The following is a 25,280-nucleotide window of genomic DNA, read 5'->3' as shown; positions in this document are numbered from 1 at the left end:
AGTGTATAACTTTGATAGAAGCCCAAAAGAGCAATAATAGCCAACTGGTTTTGCAACAAGAACAAAGAAAGAAAACAAGGCATGGTAGAAAGCTGTGAGCAAAAGATAGACCTACTGTCTAGCCATAAGGTGAGGCATCAAAGAGATCTATGTTACCTTTCCAGGTTTAGAGGGGAAATACACTGAAACTTCCTTTCCCTCTGTTCTTTCTGAGTCCCCTTAAATCCCTGTCCCTTTTTCCTTCCTGAAGGAGAGCTTAAAAAACAAAAACAACAACAACAAAAAACCCACCTTACAAACAAGCCCCATTTACTAGAATATTGGCCCACACTGAAGTGGGTGAATTAAAATGCATTATAGTAACAAAAAATAACATTATCTTTCACAGAAGTAGTTTTCTTCCAAACTTGCACACAAACTTTTCAATTGTTCCTATATTCAAGTGCTAGTTTATCCCAGTTCTTCTCTGGGAAGCAAAGGATTAGTGAATGACTAACACCTGCATACACAAATTGTAAATGTATTCACAATTCAGAAACTGTAATCTAATATTTCCACATGGAATTTAAGGTAATTTTACATCATAAAAACCCACTCATGCTTTACTAATGATACTACACAGACAACCATAAATATGTTTTTGTAATTTGCTTTAAGAAATACAACCAACAAGGTATGCAAAAATAATCTGCTCCAAATAAAATTTCTAACAGAAGAAGAATACAAACATCAATTCTAAGTGTACTTAAATAATCACAACACTTTTACTGCACAAGATATATTATTCATAGGCTAGGCACATAAAAATATCTGTAGGTTTGTCCTGAAAGCAGTCATTTGAAGGGTTTGGTGTAAAGTTGCATGTGTCTCAATCTTGCATTTAGAATGCCCTTAGCAATGCCTACCGAACCACTTTGTAAATTAAACAACAAGAACTTAAACAGGCTCTTTGTAGACAAACACATCTAGTTTTCAAAGGAAAAGGAATGATTTGTCTGCTGTTATTTATAAAATTTTACATGATATCTTTCAAAAGTCAAAGTGACAACTGAGGTCTAGATATCACTGGCTCAGTGTCAAAAAAGATACTTTATAAATATTAAAATCTCAATTCTAAGCTATATATTTCTTTTTAAAAAATCAATATGGAGAGTAGGGTAAAGCAACCTGAATTGAAAATTACCTTCATAACAAATTATTTAAAAAAAGACTGAGGGAATACAGTAATTATGAAAGCAAGGATAAGTGTGCTACAGATCACAGAGACAGGCACAAGCTTTGCAAGCTTCCACCACAAAGCTCTGTCAAATTACCTCAATGCTGATCTGGAAAGCCCTTTTATTTCTAGTCCTGGGACTATTCTAAGAGGAGACCACTCAACATACAAGACCATGTGATATATTTGCAACGACAAATTATCACTAGGAACCACGTTCAAAGTTTTTAAATGCATCTAAAAAATCAGTGGCTTGATTTTCAGAGAAGCTGAGCATTTGAAGTTCAATGGGAACTACACAAGTTCAGCTCCTGTGAAAATTTAGACCACTTATTTAAGTGCCTAAATACAGATCTGGGTGGCTAACTTAAGTCTTCCACATTTGAAAATATTAGTCTTAGGCAATAGGAGTATTCCCATTATTCTTACTGCAGAAGACTAGTCACCCTCTCCAAAAGGTGAAAAATTATTAGGTCATTGGACAGCTCTAAATCTTTTCAAATATTATGCATTTAATTACCATCAAGAAATAAAGATTATAGAAAAAAGGCTATTCACAAATAAGTGAAAAATAATCAATATTGAACAAATTTGTCTTGAGGAGTAAATGTGTTGAATTAGGCATAAATATAGGAAAGCTTTCCTAGTTCTCCTATAAGTCATATCTTTGAAAAGCCAATTCTCTCTCTCTCTTTTTAAATTTTTTTAAAAGTTTTTCACAGGCTGAAGTCACAAAATGTTTGAAAGTTTCTTGCCTGCAATATTTAGTCAGAGAAAATGAGAATACTAATGAGAATACTAACCTTCATTCCTGGGGATGGTTTCTGAACCCCCTGGTGTTTTATCTGGCATCTCAGCTGAGACCAGCTTAGTGAAACCTGAGGGACAAAGAAAGAAAAGTATTCTAAAGCAAAGCCAGTACATTCCAGCTGAAGGACACCTTTCCTTCCACAGGTTAGGGATACAATTTCAGCCTAGATCACTCTCACACTGCAAAAAAGAATGCCATTCATTTCAACAAGTGTTGTTCAACAGGATAATATGAATCTCAGATTAATAAATGTGGTGCTAAGGCTTTATAAACACAGTTGGATGTAGCAATGAACCTGACAGATATGTGCAATAACTTTAGAGGATCAAGGCAAAGTAGAAATGGTTTTGGATGTTGTTTGGTTTTTGTCTCAGTGTCCTAATTTTTTTTTAAGTGAATTCTCAATCAAAAGCCTCTGTAGCAACCATTCAATAGAAGGGCTATTCATAGCCACATGTTAGCCAAAGTAGTAACAAAATTGTTACTCTGAGGGTAACGTCAAAGTAGATGTCTTAAGCTTTTTTAAAAAACAATGTTTTTACTTAAGTCTGAAAAATAGTATTTGCTTATTTAAAATATTACTTTATTTTGGTTAGTGATCTCAGCCTTAAAACAGAATCATAGAATTTAGAGAGAAAAGATCTTTTAGGTCACTCCTCTCCCTGCCACTGCAGGGCCTGTTGTGATAATTATGACATTTACCCTCAACTATTAAAAGTACACCTCTACCCACATATAACGCGACCTGATATAACATGAATTTGGATATAACGTGGTAAAGCAGTGCTCCGGAGGGGCAGGGCTGCGCACACCGGCGGATCAAAGCAAGTTCGATGTAACGCGGTAAGATTTTTGGCTCCCGAGGACAGCGTTATATCGGGGTAGAGGTGTATATGAAAGTTCACAAGAAGTCACAAAAACCTATAGCAACAAGTGGGAAATGGTGCAAAAGAGAGACAAACTGAATTAGTCCAAACAAAAAAAGCCTAATGATATAACTTAAGGGCTGTGTTAAGATCATGCTCAGTAAACACGTAAAATGCAGAACTAGAAATCAGTGAACGAAAATTGGTGTGTTGGAAAGATGGTAGACAAAATAATGAGGGGATAGGCTACTCCACTAGGGTGACCAGATGTCCCCATTTTATACGGACAGTCCCTATATTTGGGGTTTTGTCTTATATAGGCACCTATTACCCCCAACCCTGTCCCGATTTTTTGCACCCTATACTCCACCCACCATTCCTTTTGTGGGTCCTTAAAGAGAGAGACTTTGGAGAGGAAGATTGGCTATTGGAGTACGCTTCACCATCATGACTGCCACCCCCACCATTTCCCTGGATAATGGGCGTTTATCATTTTGATCCTGAGAGACATCATGACCAGATTAGGCCAGAAAAAGGGACCCAGGTGACATCACCACCTCTACCAGCTCCAGCTGAATCCCAAACCACCACCTGGAATCAAACAGGATCAGACTTTAACAGCAACAGCAACAGCTGAAGCCAATCTCAGTTAACTTCTTCTCTCTTCCCCCAAATGACAGTTACCACCATCTAATAGACTGTTAAACAAGGCAGTTTTTCCTTCTAAAAACTCTCTCTAGCTAAATGGAAAGGGAACAAGGGATGATGTTAAAATGAAAGCCTTATTCAATACTTTATATTTCATATGCTTTAATGGTTTTCCTTGTCTTTAATAAAAGGTTAAAAGGATTTTTAATGATGTGTTCACCATGGTATTAAGCAGGCCCCAGCCCTTGTTTAATGCTGGACATTTTCTGGATTATGTTAACACCTTTGGGGAACAGGACCTTCATAACTGTACACAGTATTTATTAGTGTATTGTGCAGCCTATTTCTGGGTGTTTCCCTTCAACAGGGCTTTTAATAACTTCCCTTGGGAGAATATTCCACAGCCTAATGGAACCAATTGTCAGGAGGTATTTTCTGAAATTCATCCTGACTTTTCCCTCTCAGTGGCATCCCACTACTCCTGGCCTGTTTGCACCAGCCTTATACTTTGACTTTCCTCTGGTTTAAACCCTTCAAACATTTGTAGATCACCACCACCCATTCCCAGTCACACCCTATACCTTATATATCATCTCTTAGCAATACCATACACATTTATTTCTTCCAACCTTTCAACAGTCATTTCATCCAGTTTAGGAGTGTCTAACAAGATTGATTTAAAATCAGTCTAAGTGATTTAAAATATCAATTTTAATCATGATTTAAAAATCAGCAAGCAGTAAACCTTGCTTTAAAAATAATTGATTTTAATCTTGTTTTGCATGTGTACTTTTGTTTGTTTGTTTGTTTGTTATTTCCCTAAAGAAAGAGGTTGATTCTCATTGGTTAGTAACCTTTAAAACATGTTGATTTCACAATTAAGTATAGTCTTTACACTATAGTTTGTACTTCTTTTGCTAACCAGGAGAATACACTATGTCTATCTACATTTCTTTAAGCAATTGCATAGTTTAAATTTATTCAGATTCTTAATTTTTACATTTTTATCATGTTATAAAATAGCAAATGATGCATTTCTTATTTACTATAGTTTTTTGCTGGTTTTTTTACCTTTGGCAAGGTGCATTTGGATGGATATTGGAATTCAATTAAAATGCACAAAAACAGCATTTTAAAAATGTTTTTTTTTCATTAGTTAAATAAGGCTACCTTAAATACTCAGTATACATATTTTTTTCTTAAGTTTATCAATACATGTTTGTATTTAAAACTAACTGATTCATTAAACAAAGAAAGTATTATCTGTAGTTAAGAAACAATCAGTTCAATTCACTATCATCACATCCTTCAAGATTTTAGAACTTGTAGGTGTCATTCTCTCACATCTAGTTTTTATTTATAGATTGGAAAACAAAAACAAGCCTTCCTGCTTTTTCAACTCCCAATCTGTTTCTCAACTTGAATGAACTTCACAATAAGATTTTGCCACTGGTTTATGCTAAAGAATCATCTTTTGTATTGGCTTATAACTAGTGTGTGTCAAACATTTTTCAAGTTCTACCTTTAAACCTCTGCAAATTTTAACATTTTCCCATTACTGGTTAAAAATACATTCCTTATTATTAGTTAAGCTCTGACAGCAGGTGTACGAAACAGAGCGGAAGACAGCTCTCTGCCCCAAAGAATTTGCATTCCAACCTGAGAAACAGAGAGAACTCATTGGGGAATGGAAAATGTCTGGTGATGGTTTATGAAGTGCAATGCAGTCTATGGCACTAGACATTTTTATATTAAGTAATAGCAGCCCAGTTTATGCCATTAGAAGCTTAAAAGGCATACAAAAAAAATTCGCTCAACTTTTCTGTCCATAACATCTTCCTCACACAAGGGAGTTGGTTTACTTGTATGGATATGCCCTGGAATTCAGAGAATGGTCTACAAGGTCACCAAATACAGCATTTTGGAAGACTTCTGCATCTTAACTTTGGTAAGGTGACTTAGGGAATAGAGTGTGTGTTAATCAAATAAGGAGCTTCAGATTTTTTAAACCATTAGGCCCATATCTGATACATAGGGTTTGTTCAAATCCGTATTGCCAGCCCTAGAACAAAAATAAACATTTCAGCACTGACCTTTATCAAATGATCTTTATATATAAAATGCAACAATACAATGTATTTCTGATTTCTCAGGCATATTTATACCAGACATGGCTGTCCAGTGCTATGGATGCATTCACAATTTTAAAAATACATGCAAAGCTTAGAAATGATAGGCATGGTCTTACAAGTTTCAGGGTGGAATTCAACATAAGAATATAGGAGACAAATCCTACACTGTCTTTACACAGGCAAAATTCCCATTGACTTCAGAGACAGTTTTGCCTGAGTAAGATCTGCAAGATTTGGTACCTAGCAGGTAAATTTCACCCACAAATAATTAGACTACTACTTATTATGAAGTAGTTGATTATAATTTCTGAATTCTCACCACCTTGCATTCACTGATAATGAGTTTATACAGGAGTTGAAAATCACCATCCATGTGGTTATATGGAGGGCAGTTGTACAACCTCCCACACCATTTAAACAAGCATGGTCTTGACACATGATTTAAGAAAAGTTCCCTAGAAATCCTTTTAAAAATTCAAATTTATAATAAAATAGAAACACAAGTTGTAGCCACTCTCCAGCAGAGATTAATTTTTCATCTCCATCTGCTTTTCAAACAAACAGATTACTAGAAATGAATTACATATGCTTATCATGAAACAGTTGGCTGGAATAAATACACAGACACTAATTCTACTGTCTTGGCAAGCTCAATGCCATCACTTTGGATTCAATGATGCATATTGTTTGTGAATATTTAACTAGTATACAAGTCAAATGCTCTTTATTCAGTAAGGCCTATAGGTACTAATCAATTACCTTATATGTTTGACTGAAAGAATTAAATACTGCATTTACTTATGTTGTTATACCACCCCTTTTAGAATTCCAGAGAACTGTTTCTATAACCTCTAGGTTTTTTAAAAAACAGGTTTCATATTACAAATGCAGACTTCTACAAACTTTTTAAAAATAAAGAATAAAACATGGATATCAGTGTGTCTTCATTTTGAGCATCATGGCATTAACAAAAAGTTTCAGAGTAGCAGCCGTGTTAGTCTGTATCCGCAAAAAGAAGAACAGGAGGACTTGTGGCACCTTAGAGACTAACAAATTTATTAGAGCATAAGCTTTCGTGGCCATTCTATATGCATCCGAAGAAGTGGGCTGTAGTCCACGAAAGCTTATGCTCTAATAAATTTGTTAGTCTCTAAGGTGCCACAAGTCCTCCTGTTCTTCTTTTTATGGCATTAACAAACATTTAAGTGGTATTAATCACTAAAATACCAGTGACCATTTAATGAAATAAAATTCCTAATCTCCTCCACAAATCTATGGTTTTTTTTTAAAGGGGAACTTTTTACTGAGGCTAAATAGAAGCAAGAAAATATTTACACATAAAACTATTTTGTTGGCCACTCATTTTTTGTCTTTCCTCTGCTGCTGCTGCTTTTTTTAAGTATAAATTCAAACCACTTCTTCTTCACATTATAGATCATCATTCCCTTCTGCTTCATCTTAAACCTTGCCTTTGTGACACACCAATCTGTTACCAGAGAACATTACATTTAAAATGAGACACCTGCCAATTTTCACATCTTAGAACTCTAATGTCATGCATGTCTCCATCTCTTCACTGAGCATGCCCTATTGTTTGCTGCACAAAAAACAAACAAGATTCAAGCTGGCATTTGAATGACCTTGACATTTTTCATAATGGAGTTCTAAATTGAAAGCAGAGTTATTCAATTACCCCACACAAGACACGGTGTTTACTGAATCGATTCGTACTTTCAACAGCTTTAATGGGTGTCTGTTAGAAGAACTCACTTGGATAATCCAAATGAATTTCAACACCATCATTCCATTGATGGATTTTCACTACTTACCAATTTACTGTATGTAAATATAATACAGCGCTGCTAAAGTTTGTGATTTGCTACAATGTTCAAATTGTTATTCACCTATATAAATATGCAATAAGTTTAAAAGACCCATTTGCTCTAGAAAAAGAAATTTCCAAAACATTGCTTAGAAATACTTGTTCACGGTTTCATAAAACCAGTAAACCTAATCAAATGTACTACTGATCATCCTAGATTTTTCTACACTGACAATTTAAAGAAGTTTACCACCATTACGCTAGCACTAGCACAGTTCCCCCAGCATTAGCAACAGCGGCAGCATCAGTTTACACCTGTCCTTAAGCTTTCTACCCCAGTGTTGTCTTAGGGTGACCAGATGTCCCAATTTTATAGGGACAGTTCCAATATTTGGGGCTTTTTCTTATATAGGCGCCTATTACTCCCCACCCCCTGTCCCGATTTTTCACATTTGCTGTCTGGTCACCCTAGTGTTGTCTAGATCTATTCTGAGCAGCAACAACCAGGACTAAGTGAAGGCTACAATTTTAAATTCTACTTAAAATGCAGGAATCCAGTTTGATGATTAAGAAAGGCAATTTTTTCCTTCCAACTCGCATCATCAAGTTGTCAAGATAACAGCTTCCGCTTTGCTGGATATTTAGGTAAACAGAATTCACAAATCAGTTTTTTAGTTTTGTGTTTTTGATTAGAGGAATGGCAAGGCTGGGGGAAGAAGGAGAGATGTGCAACAGCAAGACTTACTTTCAAGTTAGAAACTGAGGCCTTGATCCCGAATTCTGTATTGTACAGACAGATCGATCTCGATGGGGCTTTTCGTGTGAGTAAATACATAATACTCACATACATAAGCACTTGCAGGATAGGACTTTAATATAAGTATAGTAAAAACATGATCAATACACAGCCTGAACTTTGACATAAACGTTTTCCAAGGAAAGAAGACAGTGCTCCAACTAACACAATTTTTTGAGTCTTATGATGCATGATGTCTTAAGTAATGCTAACATCATCACCATTTTCAAAAAAGGAGTCACGGCTGACTGTGGCAACTATTGAGGCATTGCCCTCCTCTCCATTGCTGGGAAGATTCTTGCTTGAATCTATCTGAATCGCCTGCTCCCTCCTGCAGAGGAAGTACTGCCAGAGTCCATTTGGCTACATACCATCACGAGCCACCACCGACATGACTTTTGCAGCCAGGCAGATCCAGAAAAAAATGTCAAAACACACCATCAGGAGCTGTATATGGCCTTTGACTTTTGTCAACCATGAGGCTCTGTGGAAAATCAGGTCAAAGTTTGGCTGCCCAAGCAAATTTATCACCATTGTAAGACTCCTCCATGACCAGATGGCTGCCTCCATCCTGTGCAGTGGCTCTACCTCTGAGTCCTTTGTCATCCGAACTGGCATAAAACAAGGTCGTGTACTGGCACCCACCCTTTTCTCCATAAAAAGAAGAACAGGAGTACTTGTGGCACCTTAGAGACTAACAAATTAGTCTCAAGGTGCCACAAGTACTCCTGTTCTTCTTTTTGCGGATACAGACTAACACGGCTGCTACTCTGAAACCTTTTCTCCATGTTCTTAGCAGCTATGAAAACACTAACCCATGACTATCTACCACAGGGCATTAGCATCCAATATCGGACTGATGGCAACCTCTTCAACCTTTGTCATTTCCGTGCCAGAACTAAAATAATATCAGCAACAATAACCAAATTCCAGTACACTGATGATTGTGCTGTAGTTGCACACTCAAAGGAGGATCTACAAACAGCCCTTAATTGTTCCTCTGCAGCTTATAAAAGCCTAGCGCTAACTCTGAACATCGGCAAAACAAAAGTTCTCAACCAGCCAGCCCCCGGTCAATCATCAGACCCAGCAAGGAAGATCTACATCGACAAAGAAGAACTTTGCCTATCTTGACAGCCATCTCTAACAGAGGGCAGACATGGATGTCGAGATTCCGCACAGAATTCGCTGTGCCAGACTTGCCTTTGGTAGACTGTCTCATCGGGTGTTCAGCAAATCTCAACATCAGAACACACACTAGACTTTTAGTTTATAAAGCAGTGGTAATCCAAACTCTCCTCTACAGTTGAGAGACTTGGGTGACCTATAGAAAATACCTTAGAAACCTGGAATGGCAGCACCAGCACTTTCCGCAGAAGATCTTCAACATAAAGTGGGAGGACTGTCACATTAACGTCAGTGTCCTCACAGAGGCCAACATCTTCTGTGTTAAGGCCCTGATTATCCAGCACCAGTGGAGGTGGAGCGGGTACTGTTGCACATGCCTGATGTATGCTTACCACAACAACTGCTGTATCCCCAACTCACCAAAGAAGAAAGGAAAGAGGGAGGCCAAACGAAATGCTTTAAAGACACTCTGAAGATAAACATTAAGAGATGTGGCATAGACACCACACACTGGGACACAGTAGCCCATGATAGGGATAACTGGCAAAGACTTGTCAGAGAGTCCACTTTTGAGGAAAATTGCCTTGCCCTGGTCACAGAAAAATGCAAGAAAGGAAAGACAACAGTCACACAACAATCATGGCCCAAACTTGACTTCCAACACCACCTGCAATGTCTGCCAAAGAGCCGAGCCTGTGACTCAAGGATTGGACTCCTCAGTCACCAAAGGACCCATAAAAAATAATACCTGTGAAAGATCATCCTTGACCTCAAGGGATCGCCAACGACATGTCGTCTTATTCAAAACCACAGCTCCTGGAAGGAAGGGACTATGCAAGAATCTCAGCTTTCATTTAAGAAATAATGTAAGTTTCTAAACCTCATACTTGCAGAAAAAAGCTTGGAAGTGTTGAAAGTTGAAAGATTAAAAGAACCCCAAATTTATTATTATTCATAATGATTGTTACGCCAGTCTCATGTTTGTTTGTTGCTTGAAAGGGAATATTAACATGAATTTTGATCATTTGGGGTTGGCCATACCAATAGCAGTTGGATATAACACCTACTTATCAAATTAAGGGAGAGATCCTTTCCTTTTGCAATGGCCATAAGTAGTGCTGGGGTTATATTCTTGTAGATGATAGATAGATAAGAGATAGAAGAATGCAACCCTGCTTACCTTCTAATCAAAATAAATCAATGTATACAACAATCCTACTGTGAACTTCTGGGTTACAAACAGTTGCAGGTTCATTCATACAAGGGACCTCATAAAAAATAATCTTACAGGACACTTTTGAATGTTTTTATTTGAGCTGCAATTATTGACAAAGCCATTATTATTCCTGTCCTTTGTGGCTTCAACTATTAGGCCACATGACACTTACAATTCCAAAGTTACAGTATTTGTGATTCTAATTACTGTTTTTTGCAGGAACATTGAAAAGTGCTACATAAGAGCTCTTTATTATTAGTACCCAGTTAGGAAGCTTGAAATGCAATATGCATTTATCCATGATATTATGAATAAATACAACTATACTGTTTATGTTTCTCAAGTAAAGTAAGCAAAGCTCTAACAGTAACCAAAAGCATGCAGATCTGCGGCCATGCATTTTTACATGCCATAATCAGCCAGGGCCACCCAAATGGGCCCAGTGGGAGGTCTCCGAGCAAAAATTTCTTGAACTTTCTAATGGTAGATCAGTTTTCCTCTCAAAACCAAGAACTGCTGCAAATATTTCAGAAGTTACAGAAAAAGCAAAAAAGAAGTTAACTTTAATATTACAAAAATGAAGTGCTCCAAAAAACAGAGCAAAAATTATAGCTATTTCCATTCATTGCAACGTTCAAAATAATGCACAGTGAATAGCATATCAGTGATTAAATGGTGTTTAAAAAGGAACACAACAAATGCAATTCATTTGTATTACATAAGGAAACAGCACAATGAGTAAACTCTCCTAAAGTGTAGCCTTAATAAAAGCAGCAATCACTAATTGTACTCCAAAAAGGGTCAGCAGTTTGAAATAACACCTCCCAGTGTTTGGATTCTTATTTGAACTAAACAAATCAGTAAAAAAAAAAAAAAAAAAAAAAAAAAAAAAAAAACACCAACCACCATACCCCGACCCACATAAGTTTCACCGACAAAAGCACCCGTGTGCACAGCGCTATGTCAGCGGGAGATGCTCTCCCACCAACATAGCTACCACCACTCATTGGGGGTGGTTTAGTTTTTTTTTTTTTTTTTTTTTTTTTTAAAGAGAGAGAGAGCGCGCATGCGCACGCAAGCATGAGTGACTACCCGGGAGACCTTGCAGTGGCGCAGCTGCAGGTCTGTAGTGTAGACATAGCCTAATTCTTGAGAGACAAGCAAAACATCTCCCTGTAGGCACCACCAGCAACAATAGGGTTACCATATCTAGCAAATAAGAAAAGAGGACCCTCCATGGGCCCTGGCCCCACCCATTTCCCCACCCCCAGCCCCGCCCCAACTCTGCCCCTTCCCCGCCCTAACTCTGCCCCCTCCTCCCTCCCACTCCCAGCCACGCAGAAAGGGCTGCCCGAACGCTACCGGCTTCACGGTTTGCCGGGCAGCCCCCAGACCCTGCACACCCGGCCGGCACTTCCCCAGCGCAGCTGGAGCCCGGGAGGGGAAGCGCCCAGCCGGGGGCGCAGGGTCTGGAGGCTGCCCGGCAAACCGTGAAGCCGGTAGCGCTTGGGCTTCGGGCAGCCCCCTTGCCTCCGGACCCTGCGCCCCCAGCCGGGCACTTCCCCTCCCGGGCTCCGGCGGCGCAGGGTCCGGAGGTATGGGGGCTGCCCAAAGCCCGTAGCGCTCGGCTCTTAAACAGAGCCGAAGAGTCGAGGAGGAGCAGAGCCGCCGCGGCTGGAGGCTCTGCTCCTCCCCTGACTCTTCGGCTCTGTTTAAGAGCCGAGCTACACCAGCGCTACCGGCTTCGGGCAGCCCCCATGCAGAGTTAAGAATGTTCAAAGGCCTTAATTCTTTTCCTGTGTTTCCAGCAGCTTAAGACCCCTCTCTTGAAAGTTAGAGTTCTTGTCTACAATAAATATTAAGTTGGTGATATCTTCACCTTAGAAGTTCCCGTATAGAGTACACAGCACAGCACAATGGTTCCATTCATTTCTGTCCAGCAGAAACCAGAGAGGATGTTGATGAGTAACTGCTTTTCTTCCCGATGATCCTGCAGAGTCCCACAGAGGACTGTGCTATCTTCCCTGCATATCATAATATACAAAAGACCACTTGAAAGTTAAAGCAAGATGCCATGAATTCCACTGTCAACACCACACTGACAGCACTCAGTTCTATATCTTTTCCCCATAGTTGCAATCAATATCACTACTATTAAGATGTCACAACACCTACGAGAGACCAGTTCCTGAGTAAAGAGCAGCTGGCTTCAACTCAATCCAGGCAAGATCTACGTTATGTTGGTGTGAAGGGGAGCACTTTGAGGAGCTAGCAGAGATGCTGTCCTCCTTATCAAATGAAGGCATGCACCACCACCACCACCACCACACCACCCCATTTCCATCAAAATGGTGCAAAGCCTCAGGATACTAGATGAACAATCACTGAACCTAACAGTTCAAGTAGCACCAGTGACAAAACACACACCACCTGCCCTCTCCTACTTTCTAGGAAACTTCAGCCTTTCCTCCCAAATGAAGGCCTGGTCACAGTGTTCCATGCGTTTGTCACCTCTGGACTGAATTATTGTCTAATCTGAAAACAATGCAAAAATTCCAGTTTGTGCAGCATGTGGGTGTCTGCTTTCTCCATGAGTTAGCCAATGTGCTCATAACAGGCTACCAATCCACTTCCAGTGCCAGCTCAAGGCCTTGGTAATGATCTTCAAAGCCATTAGTGGATCAGATCCCAGCTATGGCATCTCCATCTGTGAACCAAGACAGCACGTTTTTCTGGGGCAATGTAGCTCATGAAATCCAGGATAAAGTGTGCAAGAGCCAAAGATAAGGCATTCTCCACCAAGGGATGCCAAATGAACATCCTGAAGAGATCAGACTAATCCAGAATTTGACCAATGTTCTGAGACCTTCCATTTTACAACTACTGCTCCCAATCCTCCAAGGGAAAAAAGAAAAAGAAAACCTACCCCAAGCAGAGTTTTCTATAACCAGAGAAGATGAGAAGGAGAAAGAAAAATGAAAATTCAAACATATACTAGGAACCACGTTACACCAATCTATTAATCTGGCAGATGTTCGAGTAGTCAGTGATGGGTATCGATACCAGAGATGAACAAATACTGGTTTTGAACAGTGAAACAGTGAAATATAGATCTCTATTTCTGAAGTAGTAATGTGGTGTAAACCAATGCAGGAGTCACTGCATGATTTATAAACTCGACAGTGGTCCAGGAATAATACTTACCTCTGATCTCCATCACACATAGGTTCCCTCATCCTTTACCCACAGTTTAAGTAATTCCTGTACTGGTACATGTAATACTTTTCACAAGATTTCCAGGAAAAAAGAAAGCATCTACAAGTAGGCAACTTCCAATGGTTATTTCCTAGTGTAAGCAAGGTGGTGTCCATATCATCCCATATTTCTGTGGTTTAGTTAGTGTTGCTGTTTGGGGATTATTTAACCAAACAATTTATCCTAAACTGTGCATCATCATGATGCTATCTATACAGTAAAAAATGGAATACAACATCCTCTGATATGATCATATTCAAATTTGTTACATCTATCTCATATGTTTTTTTTAAATTGCTGTACATTGAACTACAGAAACAACATGTAGCAACATAGTTCCTGCAGGTGGCACTGGCTACTTCCTGAGAATGCAACATTGTGTTCCTTTGTAATTTGTGGATGATACCCACTCTTTAGTAGCTTTAGTCAATTGCTACAGATCAGCCTCAAACCGGCAGGATAATTCTATATAGCTTTTGGCTATCTGAGGGGGTTCTGCTTAGCTTCAGTGTCTAGGCAGTTTCTGAACCAAACCATTTTCTACCCTTATTTCATTTACTTTGATTTATAACACCAATATAAAAAAGCATGGAAGCTCCTATGCAAAGTTCTATGGACTTATAAAAATAAATAAATATACACACATACATATATACATACATACATACACTACATATATGCACAAATGTACAGATGCAAATAAAGCCAGTAGCCTCTCCTCAATCCCCCGCCCTCAAAAAATCAGACAATAACTAGAAAAAAAGTAGAACAGGAGTACTTAAAGTAAAACTAACCCAAATGGTACCCAACCTCATCTATACATACTAGTCCTGAACACACTGTTGGTCCCTCAAAGCATAAGGAATATTGAGAGACTTTGTAACACATCCTGAAGTTCAGCAAATTTGGCTATTTCAGACAGCGGGGACAAGATGGCTGGCTTAAGCCTAGGCTCTTCCAGGAATGCACCTTATGGCAGTATCACACTAATAAAGAGGCAGTCTGGTTTCATGGTTTATAGGTAAAAATCAACACAAACTCCATCAGGAAAGCATACAGCAGCCAGTGCAGATCACAGAACACTACTGACGTGCTCACAAAAAAATATACTGATCATCAAGCAGGAAGTGTGTTCTGTGTTAGCTTGATTTCAGTGCATTTAAGGCAGGGGTGAGCAAGCTACGGCCTGGGGGGCGACATCCAGCCCTTCAGATGTTTTAATCCATCCCTCAAGCTCCTGCTGGAGAGTGGGGTCAGGGGCTTGCGCCGCTCCGGCGCTCCAGCCAGGGAGTGGGGTCGGGGGCTTGCACCACTCTTAGCGTGCCATGGCTCTGTGTGGCTCCCAGAAGCAGTGGCATGTCCCCCCTCTGGCTCCTATGCACAGAGGCAGCCAAGGGGCTCTGCATGCTGCCGCCACCCCAAACACCACCTCCACTGCTCCTATTGGCCAGGAACCATGGCCAATGGGAGCTGCAGGGGCAGCGCACAGAGCCACCTAGCCGCGCCTCTGCATAGGAGCCAGAGCGGAGATATTCCGCTGCTTCCAGGAGCTCCTTGAGGTAAGCGCCGCCTGGAGCCTGCACCCCGACCCCCTTCCGTGCCCCTATCCCCTGCCCCAGCCCTGATCCCCCTCCCACCCTTCGAACCCCTCGGTCCCAGTGCGGAACACCCTCCTGCACCTCCAACCCCTCATCCCCAGCCCCACCCCAGAGCCCTCAGCCCCAGTCAGAGTCCTACCCCATACCCCCCAACCCCCCAACCTCCAATTCTGTGCACATTCATGGCCTGCCATACAATTTCCATACCCAGATGTAGCCCTTGGGGCAAAAAGTTTGTCCACCCCTGATTTAAGACATAACACCAGGTATAATGCATTGCATCAGATTCATGTTTCCACAGTACCATCTAAACAATGTGGTTTTCATTATAAAAATTTGCTAGGACACAGTTTTAAAGATAAACAGTACCTGGATTTCTATAGCATTATGTTCTCTGGATTTGCTTTTTACAAAAATTAAGTTTTACTGCTGGATGCTATCTAGGACTACATAAGGAAATCAGATTTAAAAATCTAATCTACAAACACATTCAAAGGACAGAATACAGGCAAGAATTAGGCACACAATGGTCTGACGTTTTCAAGAGTCATTAGCATTTTTAGACTGGACTGGCTTTGTAACACACTTCAATCTTTTCTCAGCCTAAACAGACTGTATTCAAAACTGCTTGGATCTTTTCTGCACTGTAGTTCTTAGCTTTCTTCTTCTTGAACAGTGACATTCTCTTCTTGCTGTGTAAAGAGGTTTGGACACACACACACACACCAATTGTCTGGAATTGCACCTGTGACTTTCAACACCAAAAGCACAAATCTGTTTTTGTTAAGCCCTGCAATATAATTAGCTGTATAGTCACTGAACTCAGGCCTGGTCTACACTACGAGTTTAGGTCGACTTTAGCAGCGTTAAATCTAATTAAGCCTGGACACGTTCACACAACGAAGCCCCTTCTTTCGACTTAAGGGGCCCTTTAAACCGGTTTCTTTACTCCACCTCCGACGAGGGGATTGGCGATAAAATCGGCCTTAGCGGGTCAGAATTGGGGTAGTGTGGATGGAATTCGACGTTATTGGCCTCCGGGAGCTATCCCACAGTGCTTCATTGTGACCACTCTGGACAGCACTCTCAACTCAGATGCACTGACCAGGTAGACAGGAAAAGCCCCGCGAACGTTTGAATTTCATTTCCTGTTTCCCCAGCGTGGAGAGCACAGGTGACCACGCAGAGCTCATCAGCACAGATAACCGTGATGGAGTCCCAGGATCGCAAAAGAGCTCCAGCATGGGCTGAACGGGAGGTACGAGATCTGCTCGCCATATGGGGAGATGAATCAGTGCTAGCTGAATTCCGTAGCTGTAAACGAAATGGCAAAATATTAGAAAAGGTCTCCAAGGCCATGAAGGACAGAGGACAGAACAGGGACGCACAGCAGTGCCGCATGAAAATTAAGGAGCTAAGGCAAGCCTACCACAAAGCCAGAGAGGCAAACGGAAGGTCCAGGGCACAGCCGCAAACATGCCGCTTCTACGCAGAGCTGCATGCCATGCTAGGGGGTGCAGCCACCATTACCCCAACTGTGTGCTATGACTTCTTCACTGGAGAAACACACAGGGAAGAGGGTTCGGGGTACGAGGAAGAGGAGGATGAAGATAATGTGGATAGCTCACAGCAGCAAGGAAGCGGAGAAACCGGTTTCCCCAAAAGCCAGGATATGTTTATCACCCTGGACCTGGAGCCAGTAACTCCCGAACTCACCCAAGGCGTGCTCCCAGACCCTGAGGGCACACCGGGGACCTCTGGTGAGTGTACCTTTGTAAATATTACACATGGTTTAAAAGCAAGCGTGTTTAATGATTAATGATTAATTTGCCCTGGCAATCGCGGCCAGTACAGCTACTGGAAAAGTCTGTTAACGTGTATGAGGATGGAGCGGAAATCCTCCAGGGACATCTCCAGAAAGCTCTCCTTCATGTACTCCCAAAGCCTTTGGAAAAGGTTTCTGGAGAGGGCTGCCTTATCCCGTCCAGCATGGTAGGACACTTTACCACGCCAGGCCAGTAGCACGTAGTCTGGAATCATTGCATAACAAAGCATGGCAGCGTATGGTCCCGGTGTTTGCTGGCATGCAGACAACATCCATTCCTTATCGCTCTTTGTTATCCTCAGGAGAGTGAGATCATTCACGGTCACCTGGTTGAAATGGGGTGATTTTATTAAGGGGACATTCAGAGGTGCCCGTTCCTGCTCGGCTGACCAGAAATGTTCCCCGCTGTTAGCCACGCGGTGTGGGGGAGGGGTGAAGTGATCATCCCAGAGAATTGGGTGTGGGGGGGTAGGGGGGTTAGTTGAGTTTGTGCTGCATGTTAACCCGGGAACCGCAGCCCCTCCTTTTACATTGCAAACCCATTTTAAATGGCCAACCCAACGGGTGCTTGGTATGGGAAATGAGGGCGCTACTGTTTGAAACCATTCCCACATGTTAAGAAGGTGAAAAAAGCCAAAAGACTGTGGCTTACCATGGCTGCCTGCAAGCCGAAATCTGTTGCCTGGCACTGCGTGAGTGATCTCACACACCAAACTGGCAGGCCCTCAATATAAGAGGAAAAATGCAACCTTGTAACAAAAGCACATGTGCTGTGTAACGTGAACAGCAAAATTTAATGTGAAAGAGTGTACCCATTGTTTTCTAAAATGTGTCTTTTTTAACCACTTCTCCTCCACCAGCTGCAAATGTTTCTCCTTCACAGAGGCTAGTGAAGATTAGGAGAAAACGGTGGACTCGGGATGACATGTCCACAGAGCTCCAGATGTCCTCCCACGCTGAAAGAGCACAGCAGAATGCGTGGAGACAGTCAATGTCAGACTACAGAAAAGCACAGTATGAACGAGAGGAGAGGTGGCGGGCTGAATCGCGGGATGAACAGAGCAAGTGGCGGGCTGAAGATGATAGGTGGCATCAGATTGCAGACAGAAGGCAAGAGTCGATGCTCCGGCTGCTGGAGCATCAAACTAATATGCTCCAGCGTATGGCTGAGTTGCAGAAAAGGCAGCAGGAGCAGAGACCGCCGCTACAGCCCCTGTGTAACCAACAGCCCTCCTCCCCAAGTTCCATAGCCTCCTCACCCAGACACCCAAGAACACGGTGGGGGGGCCTCTGGCCACCCAGTCACTCCACCCCAGATGATTGCCCGAGCATCAGAAGGCTGGCCTTCAATAAGAGTTAAAGTTTTAAACTGCAGTGTGTCCTTTTCCTTCCCTCCTCCCCCACCCATCCCGGGCTACCTTGGCAATTATCCCCCTACTTGTGTGATGAATTAATAAAGAATGCATGAATGAGAAGTAACAATGACTTTATTGCCTCTGCAAGCGGTGCTCGAAGGGGGAGGGTGGGATTTTTGGTTTACAGGGAAATAGAGTGAACCGGGTGGGGGGGTGGGGCAGAGGGTTCATCAAGGAGAAACAAACAGAAGTTTCACACCATAGCCTGGCCAGTCACAAAACTCGTTTTCAAAGCTTCTCTGATGCGCACCGTGCCCTGCTGTGCTCTTCTAACCGCCCTGGTGACTGGCTGTGCGTAATCAGTGGCCAGGCGATGTGCCTCAACCTCCCACCCCGCCATAAATGTCTCCCCCTTACTCTCACAGATATTGTGGAGCGCACAGCAAGCAGCAATAACAATGGGGATATTCTTTTTGCTGAGGTCTGAGCGAGTCAGTAAGCTGCGCCAGCGCGCTTTTAAACGTCCAAATGCACATTCCACCACCATTCGGCACTTGCTCAGCCTGTAGTTGAACAGGTCCTGACTACTGTCCAGGCTGCCTGTGTACGGCTTCATGAGCCATGGCATTAAGGGGTAGGCTGGGTCCCCAAGGATAACTATAGGCATTTCAACATCCCCAAAGGTTATTTTTTGGTCCGGGAAGAAAGTGTCTTCCTCCAGCTTTTGAAACAGACCAGAGTGCCTGAAGATGCGAGCAGCATGTACTTTTCCCGGCCATCCCATGTTGATGTTGGTGACACATCCCTTGTGATCCACCAGGGCTTGCAGCAGCATTGAAAAGTACCCCTTGCGGTTTATGTACTCGGTGGCTTGGTGCTCCGGTGCCAAGATAGGGATATGGGTTCCGTCTATCGCCCCACCACAGTTTGGGAATCCCATTGCAGCAAAACCATCCACTATGGCCTGCACGTTTCCCAGAGTCACTACCCTTGATATCACCAGGTCTTTCATTGCCCTGGCAACTTGGATCACAGCAGCCCCCACAGTAGATTTGCCCACTCCAAATTGATTCCCGACTGACCGGTAGCTGTCTGGCGTTGCAAGCTTCCACAGGGCTATCGCCACTCGCTTCTCAACTGTGAGGGCTGCTCTCATCCTGGTATTCTGGCGCTTTAGGGCAGGGGAAAGCAAGTCACAAAGTTCCATGAAAGTGCCCTTACGCATGCGAAAGTTTCGCAGCCACTGGGAATCATCCCACACCTGCAACACGATGCGGTCCCACCAGTCTCTGCTTGTTTCCCAGGCCCAGAATCGGCGTTCCACGGCATGAACCTGCCCCAGTAACACCATGATTTGCACATTGCTGGGGCCTGTACTTTGTGAGAGGTTTATGTCCATATCAATTTCCTCATCGCTCTCGTCACCGCGCTGCAATCGCCTCCTCGGCTGGTCCTGGTTTTGCTTTGACATGTCCTGGCTCTGCATATACTCCAGGACAATGCGCGTGGTGTTCATAGTGCTCATAATTGCCGCGGTGATCTGAGCGGGCTCCATGATCCCAGTGCTATGGCGTCTGGTCTGAAAAAAGGCGCGAAACTAGTATCTGACGGACGGAGGGAGGGGCGAGTGACGACATGGCGTACAGGTACAGGGAATTAAAATCAACAAAGGTGGCTGTGCATCAGGGAGAAACACAAACAATTGTCACACAGAATGCCCCCCCCCCCAAAGACTGAACTCAAAACCCTGGGTTTAGCAGGCCATTGATTTCACAGAGGGAGGGGGAAGCAAATGAATACAGAACAAATCTATTTTTTACATCTTAAGCTGGCAGACGACGGTGCAGCATGACTGATAGCCCTCGGCATCTTCTGGCTGCTTGGCAGAAAATACTGGGCGCTTGGCAGAAAATAGCATACTACGACTGATAGCCATCATTGTCGAGACTGCCCAGGTGCCCATGATTGACAGCCACTGCAGTACGATGATGACAGATACCAGTCATAATATACCATCTTCTACCAAAAGGCGAGGGGCTGCTATTGTGTGCAAAGCAGCCCCACGTCTGCCAGTCCCATGTCTGCCAGCACTCAGATCGCCGATGAAGGCTACCAGTCATACTGCACCGTCTACTGCCAAAAGGCAATTAGCTGCTGCTGTGTAGCAATGCCGTACCACGTCTGCCGGCATCCAGAGGACATATGGCGACGGTGAGCTGAGCTGAGCAGACTCAATGCTTGGCGTGGTATGTTGTCTGCACAGGTAACCCAGATAAAAAGGCGTGAATCGATTGTCTGCCGTTGCTCTGACGGAGGGGGAGGTGCCTGACGACATGTACCCAGAACTCCCCATGACACTGTTTTGCATCATTCAGGCATTGGGATCTCAACCCCGAATTCCAATGGGCGGCGGAGACTGCGAGAACTGTGGGATAGCTACCCATAGTGCAACGCTCCGGAAGTCGACACTAGCCTCAGTACTGTGGATGCGGTCCGCCGACTTCATGCACTTATAGCATTTTATGTGGGGGGACACACAATCGGCTGTATACAACCAATTTCTATAAAACCGGCTTCTATAAATTCGACCTAATTTCGTAGTGTAGACATACCCTCAGTCACTAGAGGGAGTCAAGATCACGTATACACATGACAGAGTAATAGTTCATCTCTCTCTCTCTCTCTCACACACACACACTTCACTCAAGTTGAAACACATGGTTTTGGTATTTATTGATCTTCAGCATCTCATCTTCTTGATGAAACATGCACTGCCTAGGCACGAAAGACTGACAGAACTACAAGGAGAACAATTAGATACATTTAATCTTGACTGCAAAGAGATTTAACACTAATAAATGTGGTGCACATAAATCCATAATGACTGACAATATACCACTAATTATAGCACAGCACCATTTGACCAGTAACGCTAGCTTATAACAAAGGTCTTTCATTATGTATGAAGCCATTTCCTCCAGCACTAATGAATGCCTTTCTTGTGCATTCACATAAGGAAAGAAACCTTAAGGAAATATGGGTCTTACTGGTGTCAAACACCAGAACTACTTTTCAAAAAACATAAAACTGTTCCTATAAACTCTGATTTGGCTCAAAGACATCTAAACATGCTCATTTCCCTTTTAGAATTAATTTTTTTAATTTGGTTCTCCAATTCCCAGCACCTGCATCACAGATTTCGAATTTCAGTCAGACGCGGCTGCTGCTGCTACTCTGATGGTACAAACAGAGTCAGGAGTTGAGATCATCAGCAAGGGCAAATCCTGGGTTACAAACATTGTCTGTACAAATGGCTAGCAGTTGCCAGTAATCTTAAGGAAATGGCTCTAAAGAGAGTAAAGTCCCAGACTTCTCTGAGGTAGGATATGTGGAAGAAGACCCCTGAGATTTACTTCTAAGGCATATTAGACTTCTGCTGATTATTTTTCTATTATTGGAGCTGCATGGGAGTGTTTAATACAGAAGCTTCTCTTTTTGTTTCAGCCTGTGCTTAGGGTATCACAACTCATTGTTCTGAAAGTGACTGTAGTGTCACAAACTCAGCCAGATGACTTCACCACAGGATTAAGTAGTAGGAAAAAGATAGGATGTGAGGAAACAAAGGCTTTGTTTAAATGCAAAGAACTTTGGAAAGTAGCAACAAACAAAGGTAACAAATATTTCTGAATGTTAAATGCATTTGAGTCCAATTTATAGGCTCTCAAATGCTACAGTGATATATGGCAGTATAAAACTGCTGAGCTAGAATATAATATGAAGGATTTTCCCATATTGGAGAAAAATGTTTATACATGAATGTAATCCACTTGCTAACACCGCATCGGACACTTGTACTTCAGACTTCTACTCTTTCACTGAAGGTTCCTAGCCTTCAAACTAGAGTGTATTAAGACTGCAACATGTTTATTTGATGTAATAAGCAGACAGAAGTGTTACCAACTTTTGTGATTTTATTGTAGGTCTTGCAGTGTTTTGGTGTCTCTCTTACAGAGAATCATGGGATTACATGAGAAACTCCCCCTCCCCCCCCCCGCCGCTTTTATTAAGGCAAAGTTACAATAAAATACTACATTGTGTATTACCTATTCAGGTTAATATTCAAAAATCCTAGCTGAAGATTCTGGTTTGCTGGCTGGGCAGCCCTCCTCCTCTGAGTAGATTAAAAAGGCTAACCAAATTTCTCAATACCTATCCACTTTTTTGCACTTCTCTTGTATATGTATTTGTAATGAAAAGTTTTCACAAGAACAGTCCATATTTTACTATATCACAGTTCCAAAGGAGGAGTCAAATTTTTCCAGTAAAGTACTATACAAAAATCTAGCTGTTAACAATAAGGAAAACATTTGTCATTCTGTTAAAAATGTAGATGCTTTACCGCAACATTAAGTAAGCAGGTAAGGGGATCTCTAGGATCCTGGCATTTTGCCATAAAATTAATCTCTTTAATAATTTCTTCCCCAAGCCATCCATGCCCAGACATAACTGCCATAGGTTTCCCTTTCCTCACAACCCCTCCAACAGAGCACTTACCTAGTAGCAAAAATATGATGATCTTAACTGGAGTCAAATGCTGTCTATACATAAATTGATTTAAAAAAATTATTTATGAGCTACACAAATTGAAAATGTATATCCCTTCTCCCAAGTAAAGACCGACTTATCCAGATAAATGTCTTTGTCCAAATACCTCTCCCATCTTTTCATCTGGGTTGTTGAAAATAAGTTTCTAGCCCTCATGGTTTCAGCGAAACGTACCATCAAGGCCTAAAAAAATCCAGAAGACAAATAAAATCTCAATTGAGAAGGGAGGGAGCTAAAGCTCATGATTTTAAAACAATTCTCTTGATTTTGGTTACCTGACTCAAGGTTTTTGAATGCTTCAGGCCAGAAATACTGAGATAGGGGAGAAAGCCTTTTACAACCCCATAAATCTTCCTGGTTCACATACCTGATTCAATAAATCAATACCTTGTATTAAAGCCATCACCACCTCAGGAGAGAAATAGTCAGGACTCCTTTACAGAGCCTCACTTATGCTTAATTGGCCCAAAAGCTTTTAGTAGAACAACAATCCCTCAGGACTGAGCATGCTACTTTTACAAGATAAAGCATTATGAATTAAATTCCAGCCATTTAAAGAAATATCTATAAAATGAATTAACATCTGAATAAACTCTTCTTGGCACCAAATGCATACTGTGCATACACACAGACTTTAAAGGAATGTACCTGTGCACTGTTTTTAAAATTTAAAAGTAGTTTGGATAGTAACAAAATTAATGCTGTGCATCAAACCAAAATAAAAGATACTATTTTTCATATACCCCAATACAATCTATTCTACATTCTGCATTCTAAAGCTATGCATTCAACAGGTTTTAATTATCTCTTCTCGCTAAAATGTTTGAGAGTTACATGGTTGAGTTTTTTTTCTTTTTCTTCTTCTTTAAACTTTACAGCTATTGCGTTAGAAAAATTATGGAACCTCCAGCAGACGTTGACTCCTGCCAATAAACGCCAAAAAATTAGTGTTGTCTAGAAGGCCCATTTACTCCATTAAAAAGTTTCCTAAACAAATTAGCTGCAGAGTCAGTAAAAGACAAGACAGATTTTCTTTTTACAACTGTAAATGGTTTTGGAAAGCAAGAGAAAAAGGATGCAAAGGAATGTTTGCTTTGGCACTGCTGACAGTTATTCATGACCAAAAAACCCCCTATTTAAAACCATAATAATGGGTAACTGTCACTTTATACTCACATACTCCACTGACTCACTCTTCCCAACATAATGTTCATGGTAGGAAATACAAAGAGTTTTGATTTAATAATAAATAGCAGGGAAACGGCTGATACAGACAGCCTGGCTGGTATTTTATATAATTAGTATTAAGGACAGTAACAAACTACTGCAGTATGCTGAAATAAAAGGCTTATATAAGAGCTCCACAATACCTAAACTCACGTAGTACTCAAAACAGGCTTTTTCAGAAATAATAGTTTGAGTTATTCTCCAAAGAACAACAGTAAAGACCAATTAAGTTAAAGGGGGGAAAAAAGAGTCAAATATTGACGCACTAAGTAAGACTAATTCGTTTCTATAGAAGAGTGAAGGAAAAAATAAACTGTCTATCCTTTTGATTATGTTCAATGATTTGTGGGCTTTTGTTGTATTGCTGATGATCACAGACTGAATGCTATCAGAAACTGTACACAGCAGAGAACATAAAACAGTCATGGGTTAAAACTTCAGACAAGCTCCAGATATCCAAATGCTGATTCCGTTTGCCTCCCAGATTCGATCTGGGCAGTTCACTGGTGCACTAGTTCATGCCCTCTTCCCCACCAAGATATTTTGGATATACATTAAAAGAGGAGGAAATAAAAAACAGACTAATAACATACTTTATACTAGCTTCTAATCTGCCTGAATAAATGGTCTCAATTTAAATTGAGACATTTCCTATAAAAGCAACATGTTATTTATCAAACTACTCCAACAAAAGTGCAACTGTTGAAGTGTGGCTTGCAAATAATATATTTCCTGAAGCTGAAGTTTGCAATTATCTACAGAACTCATGGACTGATTTTC

At 41.5% G+C, this 25,280-nt stretch overlaps 1 protein-coding gene across 5 annotated transcripts in view; it reads right to left on the bottom strand.

The window, feature by feature from the left end:
* PLEKHG1 (pleckstrin homology and RhoGEF domain containing G1) overlaps positions 1 to 25,280 on the bottom strand; it is a 216,714-nt gene that overhangs the window by 151,047 nt on the left and 40,387 nt on the right. For 3 of the 5 annotated variants that reach the window (XM_065588805.1, XM_005280454.5, XM_065588801.1), the window contains exon 2: positions 2,020 to 2,094. The exons of 1 other annotated variant lie outside the window; for it this stretch is intronic. In XM_065588805.1, the coding sequence (XP_065444877.1) occupies positions 2,020 to 2,068 (49 nt within the window). In that variant the 5' untranslated portion in view covers positions 2,069 to 2,094. Of the gene's footprint in view, positions 1 to 156; positions 256 to 2,019; positions 2,095 to 25,280 lie in introns of all 5 variants that reach the window. One more of the 5 variants, XM_065588802.1, reaches the window with a different exon arrangement.

Source organism: Chrysemys picta, chromosome 3 (genome assembly GCF_011386835.1).
Source record: "Chrysemys picta bellii isolate R12L10 chromosome 3, ASM1138683v2, whole genome shotgun sequence".
NCBI lineage: Eukaryota > Metazoa > Chordata > Testudines > Emydidae > Chrysemys > Chrysemys picta.
This window is presented reverse-complemented; position numbering and strand designations above follow the sequence as displayed.